The sequence below is a fragment of the Perna viridis genome, chromosome 6 (assembly GCF_037379345.1).
Source record: "Perna viridis isolate PV_CMFRI_1.1 ecotype Kerala chromosome 6, ASM3737934v1, whole genome shotgun sequence".
NCBI lineage: Eukaryota > Metazoa > Mollusca > Bivalvia > Mytilida > Mytilidae > Perna > Perna viridis.
In genome coordinates, this window is record NC_142450.1 from 46,259,024 (window position 1) to 46,285,384 (window position 26,361).

At 32.2% G+C, this 26,361-nt stretch overlaps 1 protein-coding gene across 8 annotated transcripts in view; it reads right to left on the minus strand.

Annotated features, from left to right (window-relative positions):
• Positions 1 to 26,361, minus strand: part of LOC148615273 (uncharacterized) — a 146,553-nt gene that overhangs the window by 64,454 nt on the left and 55,738 nt on the right. For 6 of the 8 annotated variants that reach the window (XM_088590056.1, XM_088590053.1, XM_088590055.1 and 3 more), the window contains 3 exons: positions 21,268 to 21,313; positions 18,095 to 18,164; positions 17,505 to 17,607 (listed from right to left, as the gene is read on the minus strand). In XM_088590056.1, the coding sequence (XP_088446182.1) occupies positions 17,505 to 17,607; positions 18,095 to 18,164; positions 21,268 to 21,313 (219 nt within the window). Of the gene's footprint in view, positions 1 to 5,287; positions 6,577 to 6,648; positions 7,169 to 17,504; positions 17,608 to 18,094; positions 18,165 to 21,267; positions 21,314 to 26,361 lie in introns of those variants that run through there. The other 2 variants (XM_088590063.1, XM_088590057.1) reach the window with 2 other exon arrangements.

A 26,361-nucleotide genomic window follows, 5' to 3' on the forward strand; every position in this document is an offset into this window, starting at 1 on the left:
GGTAAAAAATATAACCTTTCAAACCACTGAATAATAGGAAGTGATTGGTTAGTTCATGGCTAGACCATTTTAATTTACCACTAATACTAAACATTTCTATATAAGATTACCATCAAAAGTTGACACCTCTAGAAACCTTTTCTGTTAACCTATGTGTGAACTTTGTTTTACAAAAATCAGAGTACACCATTTTTATCAGGGTAGATAGTATCTGTCCATTTAGATTGTAATCAACAGTAGCTGTAATAGAGTGATGGATCGCCTGTCAGTTCACTAAAACCAAAGTATATTCATACATAAGTTAATCCATAGAGTGACACTTGTTGGTCTCAAAATACTGTTTACTTTTTGAGTCCAACAATCAGGCCAGTTTAAAGTTAAAGTACTGTGGAATGTTAAGTTAGGAATTCAAAACATACACTGATAAAGGTCAAAGATGTTCAGAACTAATAGTCCTGCAAGAATTTAATCTGTAGAGACAGCTTAGACAACCGGTTTTAGCACTTGACTTTATATAGAGAAGTCTTGGGGATAGGGGGACTTGAACAATTGGTGGCACTTTACATCCAGGACTGATACCACTATATCTCTATGTCCAGCTAGTTTTAGCATTCTTGTGGGACTACTATGAGTGTTAGAGGTTTCATTGATTGTGTAGCATGCATCCCCAATTACCAACAAAGTCTTAGAACAGTACTCTCACTAGATGAATAGCTTATTGTCTTATAGAATAAAGAAACTGCCTACCTATATTAAGTTGAGACAGACACACAGACAGACAGACAGTATTACCATAAGGTGGTCATTAAATAGTCATTAATTGGCTTTAACTAAAAGTTTGATGATGTAATGGGATAATATAATGACAGGCACAAATATGAATTCATAAAAGAGCTTCACTAAGTACAGCATAATACGACTGCAGCATGCTGAACTCTGTTAAATTAGAGCAAGTTTGGACACAATATTAGTTTTGAAGAACTCAGCATCTTGACTAACAACCTGGTAAAGACAGATCAAATTTCTTCTCTAATCTGGTTAAGACATATTGGAATTCTTTCGTAACCTGGTTAAGACAAATTGGAATTATACCCTAACATGGTGAAGACAGACTGAAATTCTACCCAAACCTGGTTAAGACAGATTGGAATTCTTTCCTAACCTGGTTAAGACAAATTGGAAATCTTTCCTTATCTGGTTAAGACAGATTGGAATTCTATCCCAACCTGGTTAAGACAAATTGGAAATCTTTCCTAATTTGGTTAAGATAGATTGGAATTCTATCCCAACCTGGTTAAGACAGACTGGAATTGTCCCCTAACCTGGTCAAGGCAGATTGGAATTCTACCCCAACCTGGTCAAGACAAATTGGAAATCTTTCCTAACCTGGTTAAGACAGATTGGAATTCTACCCAAACCTGGTTAAGACAGATTGGAATTGTACCCTAACCTGGTTAAGACAGATTGATGTTCTTGTCAAGTGAACACAACAAAATATCATTATCTATACATCATAACACATTTAATGGATAAATTATGATAATTTTTGACAAACATCCATATTAAAGTAAATACTTTTACCAGACGTAAACAACACTGTATTCCACTGTTAGTTAAAATATACAATGTATTTATTCTATAAAGACAGGAAGAGAAGAAAATGTAGGATAAAAATGTAAACATATAATGCATATAATGCATCTGCAAAAATGTTTGATATATATGCAAAATGATCGAAAATCAATTCAATATTTATTTCTCAATTGGGTCCAAATTGAAATTTCAACTATCAAAAAATATTCTCCCACATATGTGAGCAAACTTAAGTTCTAGATTAATGGAAACTTTCACAGATCCTAAGTAATATGGTGAAAGAGAGGAATAACCTTTCATCCACATATTATAGAAATCCTCAAAGTCTGAAAATAACTAGAAATATTACAAAATATTACCATTATTTCTTCACAGCCACAGTCTCAATTGGGTCCAAATTGAAATTTCAACTATCAAAAAATATTCTCCCACATATGTGAGCAAACTTAAGTTCTAGATTAATGGAAACTTTCACAGATCCTAAGTAATATTGTGAAAGAGAGGAATAACCTTTCATCCACATATTATAGAAATCCTCAAAGTCTGAAAATAACTAGAAATATTACAAAATATTACCATTATTTCTTCACAGCCACAAAAATAATTTTAGCAATTTAAGTTTGAGTATGCTTAGAATAAATGATGTTCAGTTTTTGAAGAACAAACTTGTAATCAGGAAAGAACTTGTATGTTAGAAGTTAGTTCGAGACCATGAGCAAACAACCACATTGTATACCCTAACAAAAGCCTTGAAGTTCAAAATAATATAATGTTCCATCATAAACCCAAGTATGTGGTATGTCACCATCAAGTTCCATCATAAACCCAAGCATGTTGTATGTCATTATCAAGTTCCAACATCAACCCAAGTATGTGGTATGTCACCATCAAGTTCCAACATCAACCCAAGTATGTGGTATGTCACCATCAAGTTCATCATAAACCCAAGCATGTGGTATGTCACCATCAAGTTCCAACATCAACCCAAGTATGTGGTATGTCACCATCAAGTTCATCATAAACCCAAGCATGTGGTATGTCACCATCAAGTTCCAACATCAACCCAAGTATGTGGTATGTCACCATCAAGTTCATCATAAACCCAAGCATGTGGTATGTCACCATCAAGTTCCAACATCAACCCAAGTATGTGGTATGTCACCATCAACTTCCATCATAAACCCAAGCATGTGGTATGTCACCATCAACTTCCATCATAAACCCAAGCATGTGGTATGTCACCATCAACCCAAGTATGTGGTATGTCACCAACAAGTTCCAATATCAATCCAAGTATGTGGGATGTCACCATCAAGTTCCAACATCAACCCAAGTATGTGGTATGTCACCATCAACCCAAGTATGTGGTATGTCACCAACAAGTTCCAATATTAATCCAAGTATGTGGGATGTCACCATCAAGTTCCAACATCAACCCAAGTATGTGGTATGTCACCATCAAGTTCCAACATCAACCCAACCTTAGATGTGTTTTATTATATATTCTTACATTCAGACAAGTTTGTCATGCTCTCTGTCCACACGTTACATACAAGTCTTAGATGTGGTTCTATAATGTGACAAACACAATCACATTGTTTACTTCTAATCATAATATAATTAGCATAAGTAATTAAAATTTCCAGGAAGTGCAAATAACATCTGATGTTAAATAAATAGTTCTCTTTAGTTTTCTGTTGTTTTGCATTACAATGGGGTTCAATAATATCAGTAAGGTGATGTTAACCATTGATGAATTATCTGATATAAGAATACTTTGTAATACTTATAATTTTTTTATTCAGAAATCTTTGAACATGTACCCATGGACCTAGAAAGTAGGGGTGAAATAGTACATATAAATATTTATATTTTAAATATTTTCAGACTGTAATCCTAATTTTTCTCTGGTCAAGTATGAAATTGAAAATAAAAGTTTTAATATTTTGAACATGCCTCAAGAGATGTTTGAAGTGAATCAGAAGACCAGCTTATATAGACATGATGGTTCAGTACAGGATAGCGACAGGCCACAATCACCCTATTATTGATGTAAATAATTTGGAATACTTTATATAAACATCATTACAGCCATAACAAATCTTATAAATCGTATTTTTACAGTATTGCTATCAAACAATCCCATCAAAAAGTTTCTAAGGTTGTCTAATACTTAAAAAAACATTTCCATTATTACATGTACTTAGCACACAGATGGGAATTTCGATACATGTAGTATTTAATTGTAGGATTAAGTCCATGTTTAAAGAACTAATTACAAAGTATTTTTACAACTACTATTGAAATGTTTTGACTCTAGAAATATTTGTTGACTTAAGTAAGGACAACTTGATGGTTGGCCAGCTAATATTTTTCTATTTTCCCTTCAATTTTTAGTTACTTAAGTGTTGTTTGGTTGTTCCAGTTAACAACTGATATAGTATGAAAAAGAAACAAATTGTGGTCTAAAATTGACATATAACTAGCAACAAAATAACTATAATCATAAAAATATAAAATAATACCAAATCATGACCAGTCCAGGTAATTGTAAATGATAGCCTAAAAAATCTATGGCCATCTTAGCACATCTAATTACTGAGAAAATTTAAAGGTATGGGGTCCCAGATGATGTAATAATCATCCTTAATACTTCTTAATTCTATCTTAAACTTATCAATTATAGCCTTTGTTAGACAACCTATCTTTATAAGTGACACCTTCATTTTTTGTAATATTTTTCTTCTACAGGTTAATAATAAGAATTAACAAAGCCCTAGAAATATTTTCTCATATTGATCATGTCAACTATAGAATAAGGCAGGGATCCAAGATCTGGTGTACACCACCCTCTAAAATTGGGAAAATTTCGTTTGCACAAATCTAACAAATTCTACCCCCACATTTTCTTGTTTTGGGTTCACTGTACATTTAACTTTATTTAAGTCCCCCCTAACATGAAATCCCAGGTCTGCCCCTGTATATATAGGTAAACAGTTCATAAAAAATCATAGCCAAATTATTAGAAACTTTGAAGTCAAGCATCAAACAATGCAGTTTCTGCAATATAAAATACAGAGAAGTTACAATGTAATTGGTGAAATACCTATGGATCTATTTCTAGTAGTTGGTGAAATATTTCTGGATCTATTTCTAAGAAAGACATTTTTGTTGCCATTTCCTCTCAAATTATTGCATGAATTTCAGCGATATCTTATTTTTGTCATGAATTCGTACCTCAAATAACAGCTCAAAGACAGAGTAATATAAGTAAAACTGCTTAGCCAGTTTATAGAATAGCTCATACCTACAATTAGCCCATAATAAATCCCTTTGAAGCATTGAAGCTGATTGGGTTTATTATATACATATTTACGTGACCACAAGAGTACTTATTCAAGTCAGTTTATTGGCCATTTGATTGACAGTGTTTTAAGTAATTTGTATTATCTATATCAAAACAAATGCAGATCAATAGAAAACTTTACAATAAAAAGGTTCTGAAGTCTTATGATATGGGCAATCCTGGGTGTACTAAGCTAACTTATGTTTGACCGAGGGTATAAAACATCACCTAGATCATGTGTACTTGTAAATAAGGTTCTGTCTTTAATCTAAGGGTTTAATCCAAACACTCTAATTGATAATCTTAAGTCAACAATCAGTATTTACAGACTATATTAAGATACCATACCTCAAATTCACTGTCTACATGTAGGTCAGGAGAAATAAAACTAAAGACTATATCCTGGAAAGGTATCTCCTCAAAAGAGCTATTCAAGGCTTTCTTTTTCTTGCTCTTTTTCAAATGATCATCCTTGCGATGACTTCTTGGAGAATGCAGAGACAGTATCATGGCTGCTTTCATACGAAATCGTTGGGAGGAGGATAGGCGAGGAGATACCTCATTAGTTAATGACTGCTGTGAGGATGAAAGTCCAGGAGATAGATCCATTGACTGTACAGATATACTCGGCACTTCATATGAAGAAATAGGTCGTCGCCTTTTCTCAATGTCTTCCTCAATTCTTGAAAGTCTACGCTCTAGATAAAAGTCATCCTGTGTACGACTCCTTGACATATAATCTTCCTTAGGTTGTCGAATAGAATGAACTGGTTCCCTGAGAGAAATATGAACAGGTGGAAGAGGAGCTCTACGCTTCTTTCCGAAGTTTATAGAATGCCGTACTCTAGGAAAATCACCAGGTGCTGAGACAGGCGACATGTCTGACAAACTGTCATGGCTGTCTGACCCAGATATAAGATGTAGACGTTTGCATGTAGAGTAAGCAACATCATTCAAATATTCACATGAAGAACTTAACGATTCCTCATCACTGAGCTGTAAATATATTCCCTTCTTATAACGTCCACTAGGAACACTATGTATGGACAGAGTGGGACTGTCTCCCTCCACCGTGAGATGTTCACTATCTCCATACTGACTGTAAGCCATGGTCAGTAAGGTTTACTCATGACCAAAGAGCTTTCATCTTATTAACATCCAACAAAACAATGCTACGCATCCATCAATCTTAAGTTACTTCTAAGTATAGAGTTAAGGAATCCATTAGAATAAAAATAAAAGGTTCAAATCCTCAATGAATGGACATAAGATACCTCTATCCAAGATTGTAGAACCTAACACAATGGACGATAGATATCAATCTAAGACACAATGTGATACTAGATATATAAATAATTGTTAAATTCCACAAATACAAAGGAAAATTAGGTATCACAAGTCAATTGGTGTGATTAAAACTCACCTGGTCAGCCAGGTAAAAGTCAGGTAAAGTAATTAGCACCTCAGGTACAAAAAAAAATAAATTGTGTCAAGATCATGAAAATACATTTCCAAATTGATGTTCTTCTTGTAATATACAATAATTTTGCATTAGTTTGCCAAACATTATCTGCAAAAGATCCCTACTGAACACACCTGACAAGTCCCATTAGGTATACATAATATTTCAGGTAATTACAATCTGACTTTACTACTAACACCAATAAAGAACTTGGTAAACAATTATCTCCAAATTTATGTATACATACTTGAGAAAAGTAATATTTTAAACATAAGTCCATTCACTGTAAATTATCCTTAAATCTGAAATTAATATTCCACTGTGTTGTCCAGGTCACAAGTTATGAATAACTTATCCATTTATCCCTGTGATTTATCATATGAGACCATTTACTTATTTTCTAAAGATGAACAAACTTCAATAAAAAAAACTCAGTCAATTGAAAACTTATCTTGTGTCGACTAAAAAAATGTCATCCATGATAAATAACGTACGTAACATTTACACTTTCTGTAAATCGAGACCTAATCCCTTCAGTCTATAGTAAACCATCGTTAAATCCACTGAAAGGCTTGTATTTGTTCACACTGACTTAGGTACTACCCGTCCAAGTTTTAAATTTCTTCCCAAAGAATACAAGTTCCACACCACAACATTGGCCTAAGTTATATATGTAAGTTTTCTTGCTGCTCTAGCTACAAAGAATGCTTTCAACTTCACACCCCAAAATACACGTCATACATGTGCTTGTAGGTGGAAATAAATTATGAAGTAAATTTACTGTGGTTTTCATCTTTGTTGAATGTTATCAATATATATGTGACTTGATGCTCCATTGCTCTAAAGATATCGAAGAGAAAAAAAATTCCATTCAAAAGTTATGAAAATTCACCAGGCCATAAGTGATGGTCCTTTAATCCACAAGGAATCGTTTGACCATGACCAGAATAAAAGTGAGTCCAGCAGAGTTTTATCTATGTACCATTGTTAACCTAATGTTTACTAAATACTACATCTGTTTGAACAAAGATTTATAAAAACAAAACAACTATCTCATGTATAAACTGATTATATCAAATATTTAGTCCACACTTGTCAAAACTTATGTCCAAAATTAAAATCAAAATTAAAATCAACGGCCACCTGTTTTTTTGCTTTATCTGCTGTATAATCAATTACTCATCACAACGGTGAATAAAAAATAGATATCTGAACAATCTCACACTGTTCCTTTACATGAATATATTAAGTCTACAAACTCTACATGCATAATTTCATTAAGACTTGCTTTGTATGAATGGCATGTAGTAAGAGTCTGAATATCCTGTAAACTTCAAATTGGTATTCATCCATAAGGTGACATGTGTTCTCTGGCTGGGAGGCTTATGGAAAATTAAATCGATGTTCCTGTCCAAAAGCTGTCAATTCAAAACACACTGAAGAACTGGATGGATTCCCCTAACCTAATAGAAGTCTATCATCTAGAACATCTCCTGTTACTATATAGCTTAATAAAGATGCTAACTTGAGACAAAACATTTAGCAGAAATCTGCATGTCAACAAAAATCGAAGGACAGATTCTCTGAATACAAAATATTTATACCATCCACCTACCACCAGAACTTATTACCTTTCTATGTCTATATTTATTTATATCCAATATTTTTCGTCTGACTATAGATGACACAGCCACTGACATTGATATGATTTGTTGTTTCTCTCTTCTATCAGAAAACTTCCTTAATTACATTTTTTTATTTGGAAACTTGTAACTTTTCATCATCTTTTTGTGACTGCATGGTTTGTGTCAAATCAAGTTGTTAAAGCCACATAAAAAATGATATTAATAAAATTTTCATAACTCTTTATCATTTGAAATAAAGAAATAAAATTATGACGATACTGGTAGATCAATGGGTATTAGCCCTACAACATTCTTCTCTACTTTATTTTTATTAAATAATCGGTAAATTTACGACAGCTATGTTTATGTGTTTTTTCTATAGATCCATAATCTCTGAATTTATCCAGACATATTTTAAACCAATGTGACAACAGACAGCTCCATTGCTATTAAAGACATAATCCTCAAATTTGAGTGTTTACTATTTTAAAACATGACTATTTTGAAATTGAAGAAAAACATTCAGGTTTTTAGATTATTATATGCAAGAATTTAGTTATTGTTCACTACACTATCTATATTTCATTTAAAAAAAAAAGAAATTTCTGTAACTTGTCAATCAAATTGCATTGCTGGTCACATGGTTTGAGATAAATGGAATGCTTTCACATATAAGAAAAAAAAAGTACCATGATAGATAAACTCAGCTCCCCCTATTGTACCTCACTGAACTTATTTTACCTGTATAAAACTGATCACCTCTGATCACTCAACCAAACACTAAATAAGAGTCTTATACATGTATCTGTCTATACAAAAATATCTCATAAGAAACAACCATTCAGTGTTCATGATAAGTTTTCAATTTTAAATTCTTTTGACAATTTTAATTACAGAATTTGTCAACTAGGTGTTGACTAGATACAGGTGGACATTCCTAAAATTAGGAACAGAGACTTGACTTCTTTATCAACCAGTATCTAAAGAGTCGACATAAAGTCTATGATATGGTAGAATATGTTTATCAATTAAGTAATATTAATTAATATATGTGATCTCGTCATCCTCTGAGAGATAACATTAAACTTATGAGGAGGGCAAATTTCATTCCATTTAGCTTTGATAACAAGTTCAACGGCCGTCAGCAAGGTCTTAGAAAAATACTTGGCTGCATTTTTCACCTCATTTACATCTTCATAATGACAAAAATATCTTCAATATACATATTAATGTGACCATTGACAAAGTTTTAGAAATCCATATTTTTTCAATTTATGGTTAGTATATTTTCCACCCATTCATTTACCTCCTCTTTATTGGCTATAGAATTCTTTTAATAACAGATATTTATACAGTAAGTGCTGAATGAATGATCAGATTGTCCAAATGTTAATGAATGAGTATATCTATTTCCTTAATGACGCCATCGATCTTCCATACAATTAATCTATTGATTTTAAAGGAGACTGTTTCATCACGATTTATTAACTACATGTAATCTGGTGGCAAACAACTGTTCAGCATAATACAGTTGTAATATATCCTCCCTGAAATCAGGAGAACTAATTCTTTTACTAAGTCTTTTACTTATAATCCCCAAAAAGGAAGAAAATATCGATGTAATCCAAATGCTTCATTACTTACAACAAATTCACCTGCAAGACATCTCTTGCCTGATTATGCAGATCTTCTTTGATATGTTTAGGGCAATTAAATTATCAGGCAAGGGAATGGTGTGGCAAAATAACTTTAAACTTAATCACACTGGTTATGTATGAACCACATTGACACACAGGACATTGCATCCAGCTTTACCTCGTAAGTCAAGTCCATAATTTACAGAAGTCCTAGTATGGGGTAAGTCCATAGTTTACAGAAGCCCTAGTGTGAGGTACAGAGACAAGGTATCAGTCTTGTATTACATATTCCTGAGTGGTGTACGTCAAAACATGGAGGCTAAAAAATATAGTGCGTTTCCTTTTTGCCTTTTCCTGTTTTTGTTTCTTGGCAAATGGCTATCATTTTTCATCAAAAGTACAGTGTAAATATCAAGCTATGACACAATAAACTTGTTTTTGAGGAAAAACAGTATTTTCATGAAAAATAATGCTTCAGAAAAGGGATCTATTTTATGAACTCAAAATAAAAGTGAAAGTAAAAAGTCTATTTTTAGTTTGATCTGTCCTGGTGTACCAAAGTTCATGCCTTTTTTTTGTTAAATGGACCTAAAAATTATTTTTGACATTTCCTTAATTGAAAAACATGGTTAAAAGTTAGACTGAAACTCCTTGTGTATTTTTTTTTTTTAAATCTTGAAAACTTAAGGTATACTACAGAAGCCTATGGGGCAAAGAATACAAGACTGAGACCTGATAACCACAGTTTCAGTTGAAAGTGAGATTTTTAGTATGTGACTTTCAATTATCCTAGAAGCTTTCAAACAACAATATATCATATTTTATATTAAATGGAACAACCTTAAATGGAATAAAGTGATGCAAGGCCTCATTTTTTACTTTTATGGCATATTTTTACTAAATCTGGAAATTAGCAATGTATTTATAGATTAAAAGATGACCAATGGATTGCAATTGTTATTATTAAAAGTTTTCTCAACACAAGTATATAAGAAATAAATAGGGAGACTTAAATTGCTGAATTATAAACAGTTTTGATTTTTTTACATTTTTAATACTTGAAGTAGAGACTTGAAAATGATGGAATTGCACTTGTTACACATGACATATAAAAACTAAAATATTTTTTGCATTTTCACTTTCATTCTACTTTAACTGCTCAAGAAGTGCTGTACTACAGCCATTTCATTGATAAAAAGTAAAAACTGACCAATAAAACATTTTTTATCTCATAAAGCACCATTTCTAATGGTACTTCCACTCGAATTCTAATGCGGCTTATAAAAAATTGGTGGTAATGACATAAAAACTGAATTTTCTTCAATAGTGTGTGAAGTAAGTAGAAACTTTGATGTTTTCTGTGTATGTTATTTACTGTTCTTGAAAAATATCTATCTATGTCTGTGAGATATTTCTCCTGTTGTTATTACCAAGTACATTTATACATGCCCAGGGTACCAAATGTGACTGGAAATCAGCATTTAAGGGAACTAAGGTGTCTTTTTCATCGAAATAATGATAAATATACAACATTTTGACTCTATTTTACCTTTGTGTAAACAAGAACTTTAACTCTGTGCAATTGGCTGTTTCAGTAAGCAGATTTTAAATTATATAGAGGCTCCCTTGTGTTAAGGCTAAAAAAGGGGGGTCCAAACTTGACTTTTTGTGAATATGGGCCAAATAAAATTGAGATTTTGAAACAATTTTGTATTCATAGAATAGTTAAGGCATATGTCTTATCAATACGGACCACATTTAATGTTTAAAAGGGTAACTAAATTATTTTTTATCAAAACTTGTCTGTTTTTGCAAAATTTGAGATATTTGACTTAATACTGTTAAAGGGTACCTATATGAAAATTGGAACAAAAATTCACAGGAAAGCAGGAGGACAGAGATGTTTTGTCTTTAAGCTGGAAATTGAACACAGTTATAGAAAAACAACAACATTTAAAGATATCTAAAACTTTTTATTAGTAATAGGTATCAGTCTTGTATTACATATTCCTGAGTGGTGTACGTCAAAACATGGAGGCTAAAAAAATATAGTGCGCTTCCTTTTTGCCTTTTCCTGTTTTTTCCATTCTTGGCAAATGGCTATCATTTTTCATCAAAAGTACAGTGTAAATATCAAGCTATGACACAATAAACTTGTTTTTGAGGAAAAACAGTATTTTCATGAAAAATAATGCTTCAGAAAAGGGATCTATTTTATGAACTCAAAATAAAAGTGAAAGTAAAAAGTCTATTTTTAGTTTGATCTGTCCTGGTGTACCAAAGTTCATGCCTTTTTTTTGTAAAATGGACCTAAAAATTATTTTTGACATTTCCTTAATTGAAAAACATGGTTAAAAGTTAGACTGAAACTCCTTGTGTATTTTTTTTAAAAAAATCATGAAAACTTAAGGTATACTATAGAAGCCTATGGGGCAAAGAATACAAGATTGAGACCACAAGGGTCAGGTTAACCAAATATCACAACATCAACTGATACTGACCTATCTATGCTAACCAGGTGGCAGCCGATTAGCCAATCAAGATACCAAGAGACTAACTGGTACATACTATTGTTGTAATGTTTTGTTTTCAATTTCACGTATCAGATCTAAGATGTTACCCTAAACCTTTATTTTCATACCCTTAGGTATTTAAAATAAATTCCATTACCACCGAACACGGAACCACTCAGAAATATTCACAAATATTTTAGTTGATAAATTTGTTATTTATCTACGATGATAGACTTTGTTTATCAGTCTTAATTCAAATTACAAGGACTCTAGAGAATGAAAATCTTCCTTATGGTTCTATGACTTGATGGAACAGAGACTGGTGACAAGACCCATATCTACTGGTATGGCAATGGAGATAGATTACATAGAAAAGACAAGAGAATGCTAATTAAAGGACCCCTATCTCATGACTTAGATAGTAGAGGAACAGCAACACTATATCATTATTAATGTCTTCTTCTAAAAGGCCATAGAACTACTCATGACTGTAATACCCTGAGGATCTATGTCTACCACAAATTGTGATGATTTTTATTTAATGTCTAAGGTTTTAGTATAATAACCTTTCTGTCTATAGGATTTATTTAGTTCTAAATGTTTAAGTCATAAATGTAAGAAGTTAGGGAACAGCGCAACATTCAAGCTTGATACATGTCTTAATAAAGATGCTGATTAAATGTTTGACACTGAGTTAAAGTGGTCTTTGAACTTTAGAAATTAAAACCGGACATTTACCTATTTTGATTCTATATACAAATGTAAATGCTTGATTTGATTCAACATATCAAAGAACCTCTAAAGTCCTTTTTTGTTGAAATCAAACAAATTTATTAAACTTTTTGACTTTTTGAACCAACTTAACAAACCCAAAAATCGTATATAACTGTACAAGAAAAATGCTTGTGCTTGGCTCCTTTTCAGCACCCAATTCCTAAATAATTAGGACCACTACCTCAAAATCAAAACTTCCTTTTATAATACAGAGGCTTGCCAAGTAAATGTTACTATTCTGAAATAAAAGAGCCATAACATTATAAATGCTGTGAATAGATAAAAAAAAAAGCTATATATGTTACCATCATCAGTACAAGGATTTTCCCCTGATTTTACCAACTGTCTGAGTCACTAGAACTAACAAAATAAACAGACAGTATATAACAATGAATGTGTTATTCTGATGTAAATCTCATTCTTCCCTGATCTGTATAATACTACTATAGTACTATATAGGTTAGTTAATCTATTTCTGCACAAAAGAAATTGTTACTTTCTAAAAAGAGAGTATCAGGTTTACTATCATATTTCATCATTTAATAGCCAGCCTAATACATATAACTTGATATTATTAAAATGAGTTTTAAGTCAGGTTACCAGGTCCTTTTGACTATTTTATCTGGTAAAGCTATCACATTTCATGCAGCCAACTTGCCCAACAAAGTTGAATATGACACAAGCAGATCTCTAAAGCTGATTGATCAAGTCAAAATATTAAAATTGTATATCAAAGCAAATGTAAACAGGTTCCATCAATTTGTGGGCAAATTAAGTATATTGCTTTGTGTAAACTTCAGCAAAATGGACAGAGTAAGTTAGGTATACAGTTTATTCTAAGCAATTTGTGATGAGATCATATTAATAATACAGATTTGTAATGCCAATTAAGATTGATTTTGAAGTTTTTTTTTTGGTTTTCATTTTCAGTATAGAACTTTTGAGAATTTGCAGATAAATACCAAAGATGAAAGTAAACAAGGTGAAGACAAAAGATGGCCGTTACTACAAGGACATAACTTTCTATCAAAATTACTAAAACATATAAAAAAAGAATAAAACCTACCAGGAAAGATCTAGATTTATGGAAAGTCCTCCAAAAATTATGAAAATTCATATTTCATATATTGTGTAAGTCAATTCCTATGAGTTACACTCTCTGACCCCAGACTGACCCGAAACTGACATTGTATCCTTAACATTGACTTTAGGGGCCGTTCTAATTTTAACTTTAATAATAGAGTGACATAACTTTTATGTTCACATTTTATTGCAAAACTGATCAAGTGAGAAATTTGTGAACTTAGGTGACTGGAATTTAATGTTTCACAATAAATAGACAAATAACTAACAACAACACACGAGCAATAAAGGTCAATGACCGTGACATTTGACCTTTACATTATAATATTGAACCTGGTACATTAAATCTAATGGAAATTAGCTTTGAACCAATAACAAATTTTTTAATATATTTTTCACAAAAAATGTTTTTAATACATTCTGATAAGCTATTTCATTTTTAGTTTGTTCAGAGTACCATACTTTTGGCTATGATTTCATGTGTCATGACAAAGAACAGATTCCTATCCTATAATCCTTAATAACCAATACCTGTATACTGCTTATAAGTACTACATCCCATCTGAAGCTGATATGAAACTAAGTGTTTTTATTATATATTTCAGGTGTGACTGATATAAAAACAGTAATAAGCAATTAATCTCTATCATATGGCAGCCCTGAGTCCTTAGCAACTGTCATCCTGGGTTTCTGTTGAACCTGGTACCTTTATCAGCTCCTAATTTGACATTAAGTACTAAAATGACACTCAAAGTGTCACAGATATCTAAAGGTGCAAATATAAGTCATTTATCTTCAAAATATATAATAAATTTCTATATATCTGGGAGTGTTTGATTACCTCCCTTTGTTTCATTATCTGAATATTTCCTTATCACTTTATTACAGAATCCTAATAAAAATATCAGTAGTTTCTGGTTGTAAACAAACATTCTTGTATACACAATCAATAAACAAAACCATAGAACAGTGTGAACTGAGAGATAGTTCAATAAATATTATTGTTGGGTAAGGCAGTAAGAGGCACTATGTACTGATATGGACTATCCTGTGTGTTACCACAGCTTCTACTAACCCCTGGGAAGAACCATGAATCATATGGTCAGTTTATTTGAACAATATATCAGTTTACCTTTACTGGATTTGTCAAAGTATTTACCAGGGACATACACAGCATAAGGATCTGAGAAACCACTAAAAAACAACATTACCATGTAGTCTTTACAAATACATTGTAACAATTACATGTAGAAATAAATTCCCCCATCCTCTAAGCTCAAATGCTTCTGATGTACTTTGTAAACAAATAACAGATAACAAAATGGTTTACTTTAGATATCATTATCAATTCAGTCAAGTATTAGATAGACCAGACATCAGTTGACCACCATAATAAAGGTCTTTGTTCTCTACACAGACAATATCTATCCAAATCTTGTTCTTGGTATAATATGAAGATATTAGTAACTTCCCTAACTGTGAAAGTTGTCAATAGATAAAAGAACTAATCATGTGCAAGTTAAAAAAAAAAACCCTGAGCAACAATTCCAGTAGTTCCTACTGTTTTACTGGATGTAACTCAGCAACTTACTTTAAACCTACTTGCACAAGGGTAGGGTGCTCATATGGAGTGTCCAGAGCTTAGTTTGACTGAAGCTATGGAGCGTCTGGAGCTAAGTCTGATTGAAGCTATGGAGTGTCCAAAGCTAAGTCTGATTGATACTGTGGAGTGCCTGCAGATTAGTCTGATTGAAGCTATGGTGTCCAGAGCTTAGTCTGAAGCTATGGAGTGTCTGGAGCTTAGTCTGATTGAAGCTATGGAGTGTCTAGTGATTAGTCTGACTGAAGCTGTGGAGTGTCCAGAGCTTAGTCTGATTGAAGCTATGGAGTGTCCCGAGCTTAGTCTGATTGAAGCAATGGAGTGTCTGGAGCTTAGTCTGATTGAAGCTATGGAGTGTCCAGAGCTTTGTTTGATTGATGCTATGGAGTGTCCTGAGCTAAGTCTGATTGATACTGTGGAGTGTCCGGAGTCTGTCTGATTGAAGCTATGGAGTGTCCAGAGCTTAGTCTGATTGAAGCTATGGAGTGTCTGGAGCTGAGTCTGATTGAAGCTATGGAGTGTCCCGAGCTTAGTCTGATTGAAGCTATGGAGTGTCCTGAGCTTTGTCTGATTGATGCTATGGAGTGTCCAGAGCTAAGTCTGATTGATACTGTGGAGTGTCCGGAGTTTGTCTGATTGAAGCTATGGAGTGTCTGGACATTAGTCCAGAGCTTTGTCTGATTGATGCTATGGAGTGCCCAGAGCTAAGTCTGATTGATACTGTGGAGTGTCTGGAGTTTGTCTGATTGAAGCTATGGAGTGTCTGGACATTAGTGTAACTGAAGGTATGGAGTGTCCAGAGCTTTATCTGACTGAAGCTATGGAGTGTCCAGAGCTAGGTCTGACTGATACTGTGGAGTGTCTGGAGTTTGCCTGATTGAAGCAATGGAGTGTCCAGAGCTTAGTCTGATTGATGCTATGGAGTGCCTGTTAACACCATAATAAACAATATCCATCCTATTATTAGTGTTTTTTCTCCTCTTCTAAGAGCTACACCTTGCAGGTGTCTTGCAAGAAGCAAGAACTTACCCTTCTAGTGCACCTAAGCTAACGCTAGGTTTCTAGTGAGGTTTGTGTTGCTTGCTTCTTTGAGTAATATTTGCAGTACTTCTCTCATGTTATAACTTCATATTGAACTTTTTGATGTTCTCAGATTTTGTTTTTTGTCGAAATTTTCTACCATTTATCTGACATTTTGGTATTCCTACTTTTTTTCAGTATGATAAGTATTTACCTTGTATTGAACACAACCTATCAGTCCTAAGGCAACTGATGGCATACCAAAATACAACTGATATTCAAGGTCAATGTAAAAAAATAACTATCAGTATTTTAACAAAGTCTGCTATATAATGTATCTCACAATAATACATTTTTATTATACAGTTTCATTATAAGTTTTCCAGTAACTGATTAAAAACTAAGGGTAGACCACACAGCCATATGTAACTTCATCAAAACAACCCAAGGACTAAACTTGTTTTGCTTGTATAGCAGAAATTTTAATTTGTGTTTATCATAGATGGTTATTCACATTAGAAACTGTGAAATATGGTAATGTGTTTACATTATGGTAATCTTCTATTTGGCTATGGGCTGTGAAAAATGAAATTGCATATCAAGAAAGATAACTCTGACATCTCTGTATATTATCTCTTAAATTGATGAAGTTTAGAACATCTTCAATTATGCTGTCCACTACTACAAACCTCATTAAACGAGGTCAACTAAAAAGGACAAAATTGACAAAACCAGACAAAATAAACAGTAAAAAAAAAAATCTGGATTCAATAAAGCAAAATTTTGCAATAAAGCAGAAGAAAATCATGTATACTACTAACTGCAATGACCTCTAGTTTTATTGCACTTACTGGTAGATGTAATAAACTTTCTAATTTGTGAGTTGTCTGCCCTTTCCTCACGTTACAGAATTCTAGAAATGACTGATCTGATGTGTAACAATCCTCCAGTAATCTATAAAAAAATCAATAAAATTTTAATATAATCTGTTAATTTGGTTGATTATTGATTATCTTAACATACATATAAGATATTAAGCCAGTGCATAGAAAGAATTGTAGATATAAATACATCATAAAAATTCCAAAGAGATTATTCAATATCTACCAAATAGTATAATCTCTATTACTCCCAAATTTTATTTGTAAACATTTTTTAATGAACACTTTTTTTATTAACAGTAAACTTATTATTCTAATATATTGTGGAAGGATTATTTTCAGTAAGGTAGCAGTTTTTATGGTTTTGCTTCTTCAATCAAACCAGGAATTCAAACTAAAGGTTGAGTTTTAATTGCTAACACTAAGCTCTCCTGAAATCTAATATTTCAAACTCCATGAACTAACAAAATTTGACAAACCAAGTCAATCCACAAATAAGGACTTCTCTCAGGACAAGTTTGTATATACCGGTAATTACATGACTATTTTCTCTGACTTACTTTCTGGCTTTGGAATAGTTTTTCAGATAGTCTTCATACAGGTTCCAAAACTTACTGGTAAATAAATTTCCTGAAAACATAACAACAAGACTATACATATTCAGCAGAGACTGTAATCAAATCATTGATATAGGAACGGACTATCATAGAAAAGACCATGATCATTATATACTTCCTGACATGGGGAAGGAGGTGGAAGTAGTACAGTATCTAGGTAAAGGGCGTTATATACTTCCTGACATGGGGAAGAAGGTGGGAGTAGTACAGTATCTAGGTAAAGGGCGTTATATACTTCCTGACATGGGGAAGGAGGTGGGAGTAGTACAGTATCTATGTAAAGGGCATTATATACTTCCTAACGTGGGGAAGGAGGTGAAAGTAGTACAGTAGCTAGGCAAAGGGCATTATATACTTCCTGGTGTGGGGAAGGTGGTAGGAGTAGTACACTATCTAGGTATAGGGCATTACTTCCTGACGTGGGGAAGGAGGTGGAAGTAGTACAGTATCTAGGTAAAGGGTATGTAACAATGTAAGTCTCGACACATGACTGTGGTTTCATGAGAATGGGTAAACGTCTTGAGTCTACCATTCAAATACATGGAGATTCATCATCAACATAGAGTTCAGTTTAGTATAAAAAGCAAAACATCTTTTCATGTAAATATACTGATAATAAATTACAAATACCTACTGCTACATGATAAAAATGTTGAAGCATAAAATAGTAGGTTTTGTATTGTAATGCAGTGATTAGAGATTTCAGAAATAACCAATAAAATGCAGATTGGTCTATGGATTTCAATGAAAATGAAAGTAGAATGAGACTAGGAAATCCTATACATAGTATCACATGATACTGAAACGTTATCATAGAGTAGTTGTGGATTGGTTATTTAACCATCATAGAGTAGTTGTGGATTGGTTATTTGAACCATCATAGAGTAGTAGTGGATTGGTTATTTTAACCATCATAGAGTAGTTGTGGATTGGTTATTTAACCATCATAGAGTAGTTGTGGATTGGTTATTTTAACCATCATAGAGTAGTTGTGGATTGGTTATTTTAACCATCATAGAGTAGTTGTGGATTGGTTATTTTAACCATAACTACCATAACAACAGTTTCTTCTGTAAATCTAAATACATTAAAGACAATAAAGCAACCTCATCACAAGTGAAAGGCATCCAACATTCATAGTCTATAACATGTTAAATCAATGGACAACAAATCTCAAGTTAAAGAGACCTTTCACCTTTTCGTCCCAATCAAAACAAAGGTCCAAAAATAATTGATAGAACACAAAATTTCACACCTGGTAAAGTCCAGAAATCTTTGTTCAATTTAGTGTTAAGCCAGTTATCAAATATCCTTAAGGAAGAATGAATTCTACATCAGTTTGGTTGGTATCATGGAATAGATAAAGTCAATTCTATCAATGTAGTTTACATTGATTTGGACATTTCATCTCTGTGACATTGTGGAATATGAACTAGATCTCTGAATATTAAGTACTTCCTTTTATTAAAGTGACACAAACAGTTTTTGAAACTCTTCTGAAATTATATAACTTTAATATTATTCACTCAGTCCAAATAACATAGAAAAGGGGCATAACTCAATATTTCATGGCAGATTTTGAGATGTTGGAAGTTTTTATATCCTGTTTGCAGTAAATACAGTATGTCATCCACATTCCATTGAATTGTAACATTAAAATGTCAAACATTTATATTTTATCATAAAAAACACATGTATTATGTTATGGAAATCATAATTTTCTCTCCACCTAGAAATAAATTCAGATGTTCATTTAATGTTAATGTGAAGTTTTCATCGATAAGAAAAAAAATACTCCAAACTTAAATAACTCATGTATGGTGATCAATGGGACTGCAGTAATTCATGGTTTAATTGTGTATGGTGATCAATGGGACTGCAGTAATTCATGGTGTAGTTATGTATGGTGATCAATGGGACTGCAGTAATTCATGGTGTAGTTATGTATGGTGATCAATGGGACTGTAGTAATTCATGGTGTAGTTATGTATGGTGATCAATGGGACTGCAGTAATTCATGGTGTAGTTATGTATGGTGATCGATGGGACTGCAGTAATTCATGGTGTAATTATGTATGGTGATCAATGGGACTGCAGTAATTCATGGTGTAGTTATGTATGGTGATCAATGGGACTGTAGTAATTCATGGTATAGTTATGTATGGTGATCAATGGGACTGCAGTAATTCATGGTGTAGTTATGTAGTTTTTATAAGATGTAGATAAAATATGCTGGAGTCGTGTGGAACATTGGTAACCATTATAGAGTAGTATTGAAGAAAACATTATAAAAGCATAAAAGAGGGAAAACATGTTAGCAATAGTTTTCTGTACGACTGATTTTATTACCTCTAATTATTCATTATGCTAATTCTAAGAATTTTACAGATTCAAGGTCACTAACATAATTACAAGGTTAAAGAATAAATACTAACATAAACAAGTCATACATCAATTATACCTCCTGGTAGATAAAATCATAATTTTATGTAAATATAAATATTCATCTTTCTGGTTGGAATGTGAACTTAAGAAGCAAAACATCTGTATCTATCCTGCCTTCAGTATTTATCTAACTTTACATGCAATATAAAACATCTTGTGGTCCTGTTGATGTAAATGTTGAAATACCATTTTGTTATATTCATTCATACTGATTTTTAATATCTATTTTTATTCTGTAATATTTCATTCATAAAAAAATGTACCTGAAGTAATTCCCTATATAGAAGCAAAACATCTGTATCTATATAGGGAATTACTTCATGTTGTACATACACCAAGACACTTATTAGATCCTTACATCATTTAGACTTAAGACTTTCCCTAAATAAAATACAGACATGTACTTACGGAATGCATTGTGCGGTTAAAAGTTCTTTTATGAATGAACTATTACAGAATAAAAATAGAAATTAAAAATCAGTATGAATGAATATCACAAAATGGTATTTCAACATTTACATCAACAGGACCACTAGATGTTTTATATTGCATGTAAAGTTAGATAAATACTGAAGGCAGGAAAGTACACACTGGTCATACAGATACTTATATAAAGATGGGCTTGATAAATATCCTTGCTACATCTATATCATGACTAAATAACTTCATACCTATTTGGGAACTGGAACTGACCCAAGTCTGTAAAACATCTTCTAGCTGAAAAATAAATAAACAAATAGTTTGGAAAAGTTAAATAATTTTCTCTCAAAATCTATGGTAATCAAATCTGTTCAGCAGAAACATGATATTGCTACTTAAATAAACTGCAACAATAATACATCAGTAAAATTTAAATTTTGTAAAAAAAAATGTTATTTTTAAAAACAACAGATCATATTTTCCACCAAAATGAAAGACTACATTAATTGTGACAATGAAAGTGATTCACTACTTTTATATTAAAATCAAATCTTCAATGTCAGCCCACTTAAAAGACCACTCACAGAAGATCTAAAAACCTTCCAATGTAGGTCAAGAGGTCAGTCCGAATGCACTTCTGCTTCCCTCCGACCTATTTTATAATGGAATCCTTTAAAAGTGATAAGCTTGATAATGACCATTACATGATTAATATATACTTCAAATGCATTAAAATTTACCCATGTCTACTGAAATGATGTTAGCTTTTCTATATGTGGACAAAGAAGTGACTGAACTTCAAACTGATAAATATGGTCATGATAAAAAACATTCACATCAGTCATACAAATTTTCTCTAATGGTCTTAATACACATGTTCCCATCAGTCATAATTTTATTTGTTGATTCTGATAAACATTTTCTCATCAGTCACACAATTTTCTATATCGATATAAAGGTGTTCACGTCACATAATTTTCTAAAAGACCTACTTATGTGACAAAGTTGTTGAAGGCTTCCTTTAAAGGTAGTCTGTAGTTGCTACATGTACATTAATTAGTAGTGTCATCTTTTCATGACAGGTATGTTTTTCACTTTAGTTCTTTTTCACTGAGTTTTTTAATACAAAAATCAGGTTTATTAGTTTTTGAGCAGGTACAAAAATTTTAATATGAAATACAATATTTTCAATATCATCAAAGTATTTACTAATATGACCCCAGAAGAAGATAATATTACAAGTTTTGGTGTCCAAAATTTTCCACTGTAATTTAATCTACCAAACAATAACTGAAGATTTCTTCTCAGGGAAAAGCTCAACTTTGGATAAAAAAAGTCATGGATGAAAAGACCAGAATTTTATTGGAAAAAAGGATATAGAGAGACATATGCTTTTTACTGTACATGTACTATTTAATTATAATGGATATCAATTCTGAGATAACATAACATTATAGTATACACAACATCAAGACTAGTTTGTAGCTGTCAGGATTAAAAGGATTTGAAATGTTAAATGCATGCGATTTTTCAATACTTTGAAAGATCAAAGTTAAAAAAAAAAACAAAAACAAAAACAGAAAATTTGCCCAAATATGATATAAAAATGCATATCACAAATGCATGAGAAGTGAGACTTGAGTTGCTGAATTACTAAGAATATTTTCATTAAAAAATAACTGTCTGACCTATCAGAAGATTAAATAATAGAACTATTTTATCCAATAGAATCTTTTTTACATAGAAATGACACAATCATATCAATTTCACTCCCTTGTCTGACATTCTCCCATCTTATAACTATATTAATAAGGTCAAAATACACAGGTTAACCCCTACTGAATTGACTTACCATGATAAAACTAAATTAAAACTTAATATAAAGTACTTAATTGTTTCATTAAACATATAATTTACATATTTTATTAAAATGATAAAAATCACAGAATTAAAATACAATATCAAAATGATTATTATCAGTGGAAAAAAAGTGGATTTTTTTTTTTTTATTTCCATTTTGACCACAAAACTACAAAGAAAATTGTTTAAATAACTGTGGTAATCCACAAGTCAAGATCATTACAGTGTAAGAAGGTCCCTAACCTACATATCTGAAACATGTTGCCAAGTTTTAGGTAACTCTGACGAGACATGGACCATTACTAGGGATAAACTCGGCGCAGTCTGACATTACAACAATACACTGCACCCACTGTTCTAATCCGCTAACCAAATAATAGTGGCATAGGAATATGAAATCTCCATAAATCATGTCAACTCAAATTTAATTGACTACAAGAGAGTCCAGATTAAAGAAGACTTGGCAGGAATGCAGCAAATTGAACTATTTTAGTCAACCATAATGCTAACTTCAATACCAACTATAAATAAAACTATTTAATTTACAAATCTGTAAAACACAGCACACTGCAACAATTAATCTGAAAGTAATGCAAAGATTTAAAGATGTAACAAAATATTGGTTAATGTCAGTAAGCCGATCAGCATTAAAGGTAGAAACCTATACATAAAATATCAAATAAAACTGTACATGGTCTAGGATACCTGTATAGCACCTGTACCAGGTGCAGGACATACCTTAATACATCACAAAACCTTAGACAATTATACTGTACACACTGTAACACCAACAATTCCACTAAGGACACAATCTATTGAAGTCCTTTATGTCAACAGTATCTGACAAGAAAGCTGTTTGAACTTAATAAAGAATTACTTCCAGAACACAGCTGTTTTGTCTGGTTCTTATTTCTACTAACAAATATGAACAAAAAATAAAGATGGTGAACATATACATCCAAAGCCAAGAAAACCAGCACTGTCATGTAGGACGTGAGAATGGGATCTACAAATGACCATCAATGGAAATCAAAACGTAAAACTGATACTTCAAATGAGGTAAGGACTAGAGTAAGAATACAATCCAGTATTTTACAGGGTGGTCTATGATACTGTTTCATTACATTCGATATATAAATAGGGATAGATATATATACAAATACTTTGTTAAGACTATGTATCAAGTTTGTAGTCAGAGTAACAAACACAAAATGGAATGACAAGAACAATAATATAGCTTCCAGAGAAAAATGATCCATAGACAAGGTTCATCATTAGTACATCAGTATAATTAGAGATACCAACATAGAACACATTACAATGGGTGGAGCTAAAGATTTTGAGAAGGAAGGGTTCAAGAGTTCCTGGCTATTATTATCATCATCATCTCATTTTTGCCGAAACAATGCCAAAACTAAAAAAAATTCTAACATAAAGGTTTTTTCCGACCCCCAAACCCTCCCCTGTATCCACAACTGTCATACTCATCAGCACTAACAGTACTATCAACTCCCTCTAAATCCATATTTATGAGTATACTATAGAATATTTAACTCACAAGGTCACTTTAACTCCCTTTTAATACATTTTGGTTACTTATACCAAATATCCTGAGAAATAACCTACTTATGCCACCTGTTATAAATTTGAAAAATAAAAAACAAAGAATTAGAATTTACAATGAAAACAAGATGGGAAAAAAAGGTTTCTCAATTGAATATTAACAGAGTCAGAAAAACATAACCATCAAAACATGTCCTGAAAGTGAATTAGAAAATAAACAATGGACGTGAGTACTGTCAGAAAAATATTCCAAGTGACGTCAGGCCAGATGTAAGAAACATATCAGTTAGTTTACAGGGTGGTCCAGGGTAGAAAATGATATAATCTCATGTTAATATGATAGATATATAATTACATTGACACTCAGTGAGGACATTATACCTGTAGTATGTCTACATAATCTATACTCGATATACTAAAGTGTACCATTAAAATGGGATGTCAAGGACTGCTAACTTTGTAAAACAAAGCCAATCAAGGTCCAGCTTAATGAGAAAGATTTTTCCCAAATCCTACTTCAACTCAAATTTCAATTCAGCTGATTTAAGAGAAAATTCAAAGATTTGAAGATTCTTTTTACAATACCCAAGTCGGACCTCTTCTAAGAATGTTTATAGGAAAAGAACATAGAAAAACTCCATACCAATATTACAGAATAGACTCTGTACCAATGTTACAGAATAGACTCCATACCAATGTTACAGAACAGAATAAACAGAAGATTATCACTAGTACAGCAGTGATCAAGTTAGGGCTAGTTATCATATTCTGTATACCATCACAGAAAGATACCAGGTTTGGAGAACAGCAGATGTTACTTACCCTACCAGAGCACCTGACCCATACTCACAGGTTTGGTTGAGTCTTGGTTTCTTATTTTCATTTTTGTTTTATGTGATTACTACTTAAATTTATATACATTGTTTTTTTTCTGTCATTTTTTTTCTTGCTTTGTCTCTATCCCTTCACCTAGAGCTTTGAATATCATTCTCTAGATGTCACAATATGTCAAGACCTCTAAAAACTTAAGTAATGACACAGTCAACTTATATATCAGTCAATAAGAAGTTAAAAAAAATCTGTTGAAGTTCAAGTTGCTCACCACTTTTTAAATATTCTTAATACAATGTGTACCTGACAAATACTGTATGTATTTTTTAAAACCTCTGTAAAAAGACTACTTTTTATTCCTTTATCAATTTATCTGTGATTCAGGTCTTTTCTTGTACATATACTATTAAATAAAATAAGTAAATCACCATTAAAGTTCAAAGATCAAAACCATGGAAACACTTTACAAGTACAAATAACCCAGAAAGCACTTCATACCCTCCCTAGAAATCATAAAAGAGACCCCAAAATTCAGTCAGATGGAAAAACAAAATATGAGGTCACAACCGCATCATGTCATAAAGAGTGTATGAAATTTTCATCAAATCCACTCAGCTGTTGTAGAGGAATTGATGATTAGAACTGGCGGCAGGCAGTCAAACAGACAAACATAAGAATCGACAGTATAATCACCTCCCCTTTAACTGAAGAATTAATGATAAAAGACTGTTTCTTAAAACTTAAAAGTCAACTGTTTGAATATGTTTAAAACTTCAACATTAACACCATCAACTTTATTTGGTAGGAAAGATTTCAACAAACAAATACAGCATAACGAAAAATATAAAATGCATAATACTGAGTATCCTAACGTCTCTTTTTGTGACTGATATCAGAACAGCTATCACAATTTCTGTGATTTCTGATCTGTTATATAATAAAACATGAAAGCTATATAGCAATCTTACCTTGGAAGGTCCAGTGTTAAAAAAATCCACAAAAGTCAAAAACTACTCTATCATGCGTATTTAACGTAAACTAACGCAGCGTGAAACACAATGAACCATCATCAGAACTGCTGTAAACATCAG